Below are 10,751 nucleotides of genomic sequence, written 5' to 3' on the forward strand. Positions count from 1 at the left end.
AGGTGCCCCAGAGCCTCCCCTTCCTGTCAGGCTGAGGATGAGGAGTTTTGTAGTCCTTTCCAAGCTTGCCCCTTCCTGGGACACAGGTCACCTTCTCTCTCTCCCCCTTCCCCTTCTTATGAGGCTGCCTGTCATTCCCCTAGTCACTTGACATTGGGGAGGGGTCTTTCTTAATGTGGTGCCTTCCCACTCCCATACACCCAACAACAACCCTGTAAGGTAGGCTGGGGCTGCTCCGAATCCCCCTTTTGCATTCCCAAAGGGGAGCTGAATTGAGACCAGGGTCTCTGACACCTTGTGCCTCTCTGTTTGTCCCCCTCCCCCCCCGTTCCTTTCTGGGGTCGTGCCCCACCCTAATTTCCTCACTCCTTTCTTTTTCCCCACTCGAAATTTTTTTTTGATATTCTTCCCTGTCTTTTCCGCCTCCTTCAATCTTCTTCTCCTTTCTCTAATTCCCTTCCTCCGGCATTTATCAGAGACCCCAGGCAGCCGTAAACAGTGATAAATATCAAATAAATAATAAATACAGATTCTCCCTCCCTCCCTCCCTCCTCACAATCACCTGCAAGTCTCCACGCTCCAGCTGATCAAAACCTTTTCCTTGCTTTGGGGCCTGGATTCCAATTCTTCCATAGGGTGGCTGGGGACGATGGGTTCTGTTGTCTCGTCCTTCCCTCTCCTTTTGCAAGGTCTTTCCCCCCTCTCCCTGCCAGCCCACCCCCCAGGTTGGTTCAGAAAATGGAAGGAGGAAGGTCCAGCCCTCCCCAACACATTAAAGGAATGCCCTAGGGTCGGACTAGAGGACCTCTAGCGTCCGGCCCTTTGATGCTATGCTGTTCTATCAAAGGGAATGAAATGGGTTGGGGGGGAACATCTTGGGTCTGTTTTCCCCTTTCCCCTCCCTTCTTAAAAACCATTTCTTTATTTCCCTCCCCTCTGCTTTCTTTCCCAGCCAAAAAATAAATAAAAATGAGCAGAGCAGAGGAGGAGGATGTGTGCATTGTGTTGACAATCGCACCATTATTGTGTCTTCGCACTTCCCATCTTGTCTTTTCGTGCGAGTTTGTTAGTTTCTTGTGGGGGGGGGGGGGTAGAAACCACTTTCTGCTGGAGGCCAAAAGCTGAAAAGGGAGAGGCGAGGAAAAATAATGTATGATTTTGGGGAGTCTCATCCTGCTCCCCCACTTGGGTCTATCTGGTCCTGGTTTTTTGGGGGGGTGGTAGTCAGAATGAGCGTTGTGTGGAGTTTTCCCTCCGGAGGAAAGGGGCAGGGGGACTTGGCTACACCCAGAAAACCTGTATATAATATACTGAATTTTTGATCCTGGATGTGTGCTGATTGTGAAGGAAATGAGGGTAGGTATTTTCTCTCTCTCTTTTTTTTATGACCTTCAACTCACTTCCGTGATTTCAGGATATTTGCAGTTTGTTTTGCAAATGAAAGAGAGCTGGGTGCCTTTATTCTCCTTTTCTCTTTCTCCCCCTTTCTCACTGTCCCTTCCTTCCTTCCTTCCCTCCTCCTCTCTCTCTCTGTCTCTCCTCTCTCTCTCTTTTTTTCTTTTTTCTTTCTGTCCTCTTTTACTTTTTCACTCCTTTTCCTTTTCTCTCTCTGCCGTTCATTTCTCCCGCTCTCCCCGACGATCTTTCTGTCCTCTCTTTCTCCCAATTTTTTTCTTTCTATCTCTGTCACTCTGCTTCTCTCTTTTCCTCTCTCCTCTTTCTTTCTCTTTTTATTTTCTTTCTTTCTTTCTCTGAATCTTTTCTTTCCCTTTTTCCTTCCTTTTCTTTTTCTCTTTCTCTTTTCCTTTCTCCTTTTATTTCCTTTCTCTCTTTCTCTGAATCTTTTCTTTCCTTCTTTTTTTCTCTTTTCCTCTCTTGTCTTTCTCTCCTTTTATTTTCTTTCCTTCTTTTTCTCTTTCTTTTCCTCTCCTTTCTTTCTCCTTTTATTTCCTTTCTTTCTCTGAATCTTTTCTTCCTTCCTTCCTTCCTTTTTCTCTTTTCTGCTCTTGTCTTTTATTTTCCTTCCTTCCCCTCTCTTATTTCTTTCTGTTTCTCTCCCTCTCTTTCTTTCTCTCTCTCTCCAGGGATAAAGGTCAATTCTCTTTTTCCCCCTTTTCCTCCTTCCTACAAAATCCTTTGAAAGCTGAAAGGGAGGGGGATGTTTGATGCCTCCACCAATGAATTCCCTAGCTCCTTCCCCCCCCTCCCCCTGTGTGTCAGCCTCTCCAATCCCCCCTCCCAGTTCTTGTTTGCCAAAGGCTGCAAAAAGAAACAGCGGTTGAACAGTGTTTGCAAGAACCTTTTCCAAATACACACCAGGTTGGACAGTACAATGGGGGAGTTAACCCCACCCCCACCCACCCCAAAAAATAAAGAACCACAGCCTTGAGGGGAATTTTGGTGGGAAGTCTTGCAAAGTGCAGGTTTATTAAGGGGGGGAAATTTTGTTTTTGCTTTAACTGAGCAGGATGTCTGCAAGAAGAGATCTCCACTTGTCAGCCGTTTGGGGTAGTGCATTCCCCTGGCCAGCCTTCCTGGCACTGTTGCTCTCCTGAGGCTGTGGCTCATGGGGGTTGTAGTCCAAGGGACCTTAAGGTTGCCAGGGCAAGGGAGGTGGCCAGAGGTAAGGCCAAGGAATTTGTTCAAATTGAAGCTTCAAACGCAGCTGGACTGAAGTGGGGGAGAGGAAAAGTACTGCCAAAAGATTTGGTTGTTTTGGCTACTGTGTGGGTTTGTGTGGGAGGCAGCTATGGGGCTGATTTTCTTTATTCCTTTTATCTTATTTCTTTAATACTTAAATTGGACAGCCTTGCCCCGTGACTCTTTGCCTGCTCACTTGCGTATGGGCAATAATACTGTTGCGTGAATAATAATATTATCGAATTGTTTGGCCAAAGTCTGTTTGAAAACAGGGGTAAATTCTAAAAAGGAAAGGAGGAATGGATGGAAATAGGGAAAGAAAGAGAGAGGGAGAACAAGGGAAGAGGGAAAAGAGGGAACTAAGAGAAAAAAGCAAGGAGGAAGAGAAAGAGAGAAGGAAGGAAGGAGAAAGGAGAGAAAAGGGAAGGAAGGAGCAAAAGAGAAGGAAGGAAGGAACGAGCAGAAAGGAGAAGGGAGGACAGGAGGGAAGGAAGGAGAAAAAGAAGGGAAGAGGGAAAAGAGGGAACTAAGAGAAAAAAGCAAGGAGGAAGAGAAAGAGAGAAGGAAGGAAGGAAGCAGAAAGGAGAGAAAAGGGAAGGAAGGAGCAAAAGAGAAGGAAGGAAGGAACGAGCAGAAGGGAGAAGGGAGGACAGGAGGGAAGGAAGGAGCAAAAGAAGCAAGGAAGAAGAGAAAGAAGAAAAGAGGGAAGGCAGGAAAGAAGGGAGGAGAAGGAAAGGAGAAAAATAAGGAAAGAGAAAAGAAAAAGAGAAAAGGAAGGAAGAAAAAGATGTAAAGTATCAGATTTAATGTATTGGTATTAAGCTAAGAATAGATTAAATAATGAATATGATTGTAAACTTTAATTGTTTTTGCACAAACATTTGTATCCAGATGACACACTATTTAATGGAAGATGGATTATTTGTACTACTATAAAATAAAATAGAGGGGGGAAGGAAGGGAGAAAAAGGAGAGTGAAAAGAAGGCGAGAGAAGAAAGGAAGGAGAAGAAGAGAAGGAGGGATAGAAGGAAAGAAGGAAGGAAAGAGAAGGGAGGAAGGAAGGAAAGTTCTTGCCTATAGAAATTAATGAGTTCACCACTGTGGATCCTCCTGGGAACAGAGATTATCCTTACTTAGCCTTTACAAATACTTTACTCTGATCGATATCAGGATGACCCAGTGGCCTTTCCAAAGGGCAGGGGGATATAACAGTTCCAAACTTCTGGGACACATTTTGCTTTCCCCATTTAGAGAAACTCAGACATTGTTTTGTGGACGTCTCTCGACCTGGATTGGTCTTCACGCTTTTTGATGGGTGGGACATCATGATTAGAAAAAGAAGGGCTAAATTCTCGCTGTTTCTGGAAGGGCAAATGACGAAGGAAGAACAGAATTGGAAGGGACCCTGGAGGTCATCTAGTCCAGCCCCCTGCTCGAGCAGGACACATTTGCAGAATCATGGAATGACGTAGAGGGGAGGGACCTTGGAGGTCATCTAGACCAACCCCCTGCTCAAGCAGGAGACCCTTACAGAATCACAGAGTTGGAAGGGACCTTGGAGGTCTTTTAGTCCAAACCCCCTGCTCATATAGGAGACCTAGATCATTCTGGATAAATGGCTACCCTATCTCTTCTTAAAATCCTCAAGTGATGGAGCACCTGTAAGGACCCTGGTTGATCTCCGAAAGCTTAGAAGGATTCGATTTCACCAGATCCTAGGTGGGGGGGGCATCACAAATAAGTCCACAATAAGGAAAACTGAACCAAACTTTCTCAACACAGGTGGTCCTCATATTACAGCCCATATTGTGGTCGTTTAGTGAGGACCAACTAAACCATGTATGTCCACATCATTTAATTTAACTATAGATAGTCCTCAGATTACGAGAACAGTGGGGCCCAGAATTTCTGTTGCTAAGTGAGCTTTGCCCCATTTTATGGCCTTTTCTTGCCACAGTTGTTAAGTGAATCCCTGCAGTTCTTACGTTAGTCACACGGTTGTTAAGTGAGTGTAACTTTTCCTATTGACTTTGCTAGTCAGAAGGTCACAAAAGAGATCACGTGACCCCGGGCTGCTGCAACGGTCATAAGTATGAGTCAGTTGCCGAGCGTCCGAATTTTGATCACATGACCCTGGGGAAGCTGCAATGGTCATAAGTGTGAAAAGGCGGTCGTAACTTCGAATGGTCACTAAATGAATTACTGTAAAGTCGAGGGCTTCCTGTATTTGGGGAGTCTCAACCTGCAGGCCGGTTTGTCTTCTCATTGTTTATTTTATTTATTTAAAATATTTACATAACCTGCCTCATCTTTCAATCAACTCTGTGTGTCACCCAATCAAAAAATAAAAGATAATCAGATTAAACCGCTAAGACCCAACCGATGAAAGCATTAAAAAGCAACGTGTCAGTTGCAAAGCAAATGAATTGGGATCATGTGGCTATAGGAAATGCTGCAAAGGTCTTAAAAATGGTCATATAGTCACTTTTAAAATGGCATTGTAACCTTGAATGGGAGGGACGCGGTGGCTCAGTGGCTAAGATGCTGAGCCTGTCGATCAGAAAGGTCAGCAGTACAGCGGTTTGAATCCCTAGCACTACTTAACGGAGTGAGCTCCCGTGACTTGTCCCAGCTTCTGCCAACCTAGCAGTTCGAAAGCAGGTTAAAAAATGCAAGTAGAGAAATAGGAGCCACCTTTGGTGGGAAGGGAACGGCGTTCTTAGCGCCTCTGGTGTTGAGTTATGCCAGCCACATGACCACGGAGACGTCTTCGGACAGCGCTGGCTCTTATCGGCTTTGAAACGTTGATGACCACTGTCCCCTAGAGTCGGGACTGACTAGCATATATGTGCGAGGGGAACCTTTACCTTTTAACCTTGAATGGTCACTAAATGAATGGATGTAACTCGAGGAGCCCCAATTCTCTCTCTGCTATGGAGGTTCACCTTGCTAGAACAGATGCTGCAGTTTAGAAAACTTTATATGGTTGGTTTTAAAAAACAAAAAAAGTTAAAAGAGAAACAGAGAAACAGATATGAAAAGCGAAAAAGGGAAAAAAAGTGAAACTGCAAAAAAAGGAAGAGGAAAAGAAAGAATGAGAAATAGAGAAAGAGCTACTTCCGACTTTCTTTGGTGCAGATTTAAGTAAATAAATACATCAGACTCTTGGTTAAAATTAATATAAAAGGTAAATGTTCCCTTCGCACATATGTGCTAGGCATTCCCCACTCTGTAAGTTAATAATAAATAAGTTCATTAATAAAAAAATAAGTTAATACTAAATAATAAATAATATGTTCACATATAAGTTAATAATATGTCTACATTATTTCCAGAATGTCAAAAAATCTGTTTATGTTTGAATAGAACAACCAGACTGGATTCTCATAGATGGTTAACTGGTTTGGCAGTGGGCTTCATTCCAGAGCTAACTAGAAGATTCTGGAAATCCGCCCCTCTTAAAACATGCTGACTGGGGGATTCTGGGAGTTGGAGTCCTCCCCTCTTAAAGCATAGCTGGATGGGGGATTATGGGAGTGGAAGTCCTCCCCTCTTAAAGCGTAGCTGGATGGGGGATCCTGGGAGTGGAAGTCCTCCCCTCTTAAAGCGTAGCTGGATGGGGGATTCTGGGAGTGGAAGTCCTCCCCTCTTAAAGCGTAGCTGGATGGGGGATCCTGGGAGTGGAAGTCCTCCCCTCTTAAAGCATAGCTGAATGGGGGATCCTGGGAGTGGAAGTCCTCCCCTCTTAAAGCATAGCTGAATGGGGGATTCTGGGAGTGGAAGCCCTCCTCTCTTAAAGCATAGCTGGATGGGGGATTCTGGGAGTGGAAGTCCTCCCCTCTTAAAGCATAGCTGGATGGGGGATTCTGGGAGTGGAAGTCCTCCCCTCTTAAAACATGCTGACTGGGGGATTCTGGGAGTTGGAGTCCTCCCCTCTTAAAGCATAGCTGGATGGGGGATTCTGGGAGTGGAAGTCCTCCCCTCTTAAAGCATAGCTGGATGGGGGATTCTGGGAGTGGAAGTCCTCCCCTCTTAAAGCATAGCTGGATGGGGGATTCTGGGAGTGGAAGTCCTCCCCTCTTAAAGCGTAGCTGGATGGGGGATTCTGGGAGTGGAAGTCCTTCCCTCTTAAAACATGCTGACTGGGGGATTCTGGGAGTTGGAGTCCTCCCCTCTTAAAGCATAGCTGGATGGAGGATTATGGGAGATGAAGTCCTCCCCTCTTAAAGCATAGCTGGATGGGGGATTCTGGGAGTGGAAGTCCTCCCCTCTTAAAGCATGCTGGCTGGGGGATTCTGGGAGTGGAAGTCCTCCCCTCTTAAAGCATAGCTGGATGGGGGATTCTGGGAGTGGAAGTCCTCCCCTCTTAAAGCATCCTGGATGGGGGATTCTGGGAATGGAAGTCCTTCCCTCTTAAAGCATAGCTGGATGGGGGATTCTGGGAGTGGAAGTCCTCCCCTCTTAAAGCATAGCTGGATGGGGGATTCTGGGAGTGGAAATCCTCCCCTCTTAAAGCATAGCTGGATGGGGGATTCTGGGAGTGGAAGTCCTCCCCTCTTAAAGCATAGCTGGATGGGGGATTCTGGGAGTGGAAGTCCTCCCCTCTTAAAGCATAGCTGGATGGGGGATTCTGGGAGTGGAAGTCCTCCCCTCTTAAAGCATAGCTGGATGGGGGATTCTGGGAGTGGAAATCCTCCCTTTTTAAAGCATAGCTGACTGGGGGATTCTGGGAGTGGAAGTCCTCCCCTCTTAAAGCATTGCTGGATGGGGGATTCTGGGAGTGGAAGTCCTCCCCTCTTAAAGCATAGCTGACTGGGGGATTCTGGGAGTGGAAGTCCTCCCCTCTTAAAGCATAGCTGACTGGGGGATTCTGGGAGTGGAAGTCCTCCCCTCTTAAAGCATAGCTGGATGGGGGATTCTGGGAGTGGAAGTCCTCCCCTCTTAAAGCATAGCTGGATGGGGGATTCTGGGAGTGGAAGTCCTCCCCTCTTAAAGCATAGCTGACTGGGGGATTCTGGGAGTGGAAGTCCTCCCCTCTTAAAGCATAGCTGGATGGGGGATTCTGGGAGTGGAAGTCCTCCCCTCTTAAAGCATAGCTGGATGGGGGATTCTGGGAGTGGAAGTCCTCCCCTCTTAAAGCATAGCTGGATGGGGGATTCTGGGAGTGGAAGTCCTCCCCTCTTAAAGCATAGCTGGATGGGGGATTCTGAGAGTGGAAGCCCTCCTCTCTTAAAGCATAGCTGACTGGGGGATTCTGGGAGTGGAAGTCCTCCCCTTAAAGCATCCTGGATGGGGGATTCTGGGAGATGAAGTCCTCCCCTCTTAAAGCATCCTGGATGGGGGATTCTGGGAGTGGAAGTCCTCCCCTCTTAAAGCCTTCTGGCTGGGGGATTCTGGGAGTGGAAGTCCTCCCCTCTTAAAGCGTAGCTGGATGGGGGATTCTGAGAGTGGAAGCCCTCCTCTCTTAAAGCATAGCTGACTGGGGGATTCTGGGAGTGGAAGTCCTCCCCTCTTAAAACATAGCTGGATGGGGGATTCTGGGAGTGGAAGTCCTCCCCTCTTAAAGCATAGCTGACTGGGGGATTCTGGGAGTGGAAGTCCTCCCCTCTTAAAACATAGCTGGATGGGGGATTCTGGGAGTGGAAGTCCTCCCCTCTTAAAGCATAGTTGGATGGGGGATTCTGGGAGTGGAAGTCCCCCCCTCTTAAAGCATAGCTGGCTGGGGGGATTCTGGAAGTTGAAGACCATGCATCCTTCTTCTAGCAAATGGCAATTATGAAATAATTTCCCCACAAATTGCCTCCCTCCTCCCTGTCTAGCAAATAATTGCAACCCCTTGCACACGCTGGGTATTTTCTGCAGCCATTCTTCAGCATCGGTGTTAGCCGGATTCACCCTCCCTCCCCCCTCCATTCTTTTGGCCAGTGGCCCTGCTGTTGGGCAAAATTTATCTTTACAACAAGATCTTTGTTTTCCCTTGTACCGAAAAAAAAGGGGGGGGAGAAAACAGGCCACCAAGAACGGAGGGGGGGAAATCTTCTTTTTCTCATTGTCACTGCAACAAGTCTCAGGAAGTCTCAGCATACTAATCTAGTTAATTAAGTTTTTTTTAAAAAAAGAAAATGTCAAGTGCATGAAGGGAAAATCTGCAATCTTGTTTTATTTTTAATTTTAAGGAGAAAGGTGCAAAGCTTTGCATGCAAACTGGCCCCGTCTCCACCTACTTCCTCCTTGCATTTTTGCACAGAGGAAGAAGCTTCTCGCAAGGTCAACAACACCCTGCCTGACTTTTGCTTGGGACCCGAAAGATTTGCAATGGCTTTGAGGCCACAGAGGGTTTTTGCAAGGGGGCAAAATCGGAAGTCAGAGCTGAGCTTTGCAATACATTTAGCTGCTTCTGCAGGTAGCGCTCAACTTACGACCACTGTAGAGCCCAACATTTCCACTGCTAAGCAAACTAGTTGTTAAGTGAGCCACATCCAATTTTACTACTTTTTTGCCATGGTTGTTAAGCAAATCGCTGCAGATGTTTAATTGATTCATGCGGTTGTTAAGCGAATCTGGCTTCCCCCATTGACTTGTCAGAAGCCAGTTGGGAAAGTCGCATAATGCTACAACCGTCATAAGTACATGCCTGTTGCCAAGCACCTGAATTTTGAATTATTGTGGCTATGAAGCTGGTACAGCTGTCATAAGTGTGAGGACCACTCATAAGTTCCTTTTTTCAGAGTTTTTATAGCTTCGAACAGTTGTAGAATGAAAGGTCGTAATTCGAGGACTATAGGGTAATCCATTTTGGAGAGCGGCAGGCAAGAGAGAGCTAATCTTGCTTTTTTTCTACAATAGTGGCGACTGCTGGTAGTCCTCGACTTATGACCACAATGGAGACCAGAATTTCAGTTCTTAAGTGTATTTTGACCCACTCTACAACCTTTCTTGCCAGCGTTGTTAAGTGAATCACTGTGGTCATTAAGTTACTGACACAATTGTTAAATGAATCTGGATTCCCTATCAACTTTGCTTGTCAGATGGTCGCAAAAGGGGTATTACGGGACCCTGGGACGCTGCAACCGTCATAACTATGAGTCAGTTGCCAAGGATCTGAATTTCGATTGTGTGACTGCAGCGGTCGTAAGTGTGAGAAAAGGGTCGTAAATCATTTTTTTTTCAGCGCTGCTGTAACTTTGAACGGTCACTAAATGAACTGTCGTAAGTCGAGGACTTCCTGTAAGGGCCTGGGTGGCGTGTCAGTGTGACGGAAGAGCATTTTTCATGCACTTTTATGTCTGTCGCAACTTTGCGTGTGCACAACCGTGTTGCTAATCTTGAAAAAAAGAAAACACACAAGCCGGCAGAGTTTACACAACACGCTAGGCCAGGGGTGTCCAAACTTGGGAACTTTAAGACTTGTGGACTTCAACTCCCAGAATTCCCCAGCCAGGCTGGCTGGGGAATTCTGGGAGTTGAAGTCCACAAGTCTTAAAGTTCCCAAGTTTGGACACCCCTGCACTAGGCCCAGTTTAGCAAAATCCTGCAGCTGTGAATTGTGTGACACAGGATGCCAAAACAAATCCGCTTAGTGAAATAAACCAGCTGCTGGATTCTTTTCGAGGTTGTCACACCTTACACATTCACACCGACCTGAACTTCGATGGTTTTCCCCGTCGGTTGGAGGGAATCTGGGTCCCAAAACTGAGACACGAGTATCTCTGTAGCTCAGGGTTGAAGTGGTGGTGGTGGGGTCCCTGGTGCTCCTTGGGCTGGGTGGGTTTCTGGCAGACGTTTCAGCACCCAGCTAGGTAATGTCATCAGTGCTAAAGGGGAATGAGGTTTGGAGAGAGAGGGTGGAGGAGGAAGGGGAAGACTGTGGGGTCCTTGGGTCTCTCTGAACTGGGGGGTTTTCTTGCAGACTTCATGACCCAACTAGGGAACATTATCAGTGCTAGAAAGGAGTGTGGTGTGCGAAGAGAAAGGAAGAGGAGGAGTGGGAGCGTGGGAGCGTTGGTACTCTATGAACTTGGTTGTTTTCTTGTAGACATTTCATGATCCAACTAGGTAATGTCATCAGTACTACAAGAGAGTAGGCTTTGTTCTCTGTTTACATACAGTC

General features: G+C 46.5%; 1 protein-coding gene across 3 annotated transcripts in view; it reads left to right on the forward strand.

Moving 5' to 3' along the window:
* NBEAL2 (neurobeachin like 2) overlaps window positions 1-10,751 on the forward strand; it is a 153,282-nt gene that overhangs the window by 1,743 nt on the left and 140,788 nt on the right. Inside the window, exon 1 of one of the 3 annotated variants that reach the window (XM_081971509.1) lies at window positions 1,329-1,356. The exons of the other annotated variants lie outside the window; for them this stretch is intronic. Coding sequence (XP_081827635.1) covers window positions 1,351-1,356 — 6 coding nt within the window. The 5' untranslated portion in view covers window positions 1,329-1,350. Of the gene's footprint in view, window positions 1-1,328; window positions 1,357-10,751 lie in introns of those variants that run through there. 3 annotated transcript variants of the gene reach the window in all.

This window comes from Natrix helvetica (assembly GCF_964273705.1).
Source record: "Natrix helvetica genome assembly, chromosome: Z".
NCBI lineage: Eukaryota > Metazoa > Chordata > Lepidosauria > Squamata > Natricidae > Natrix > Natrix helvetica.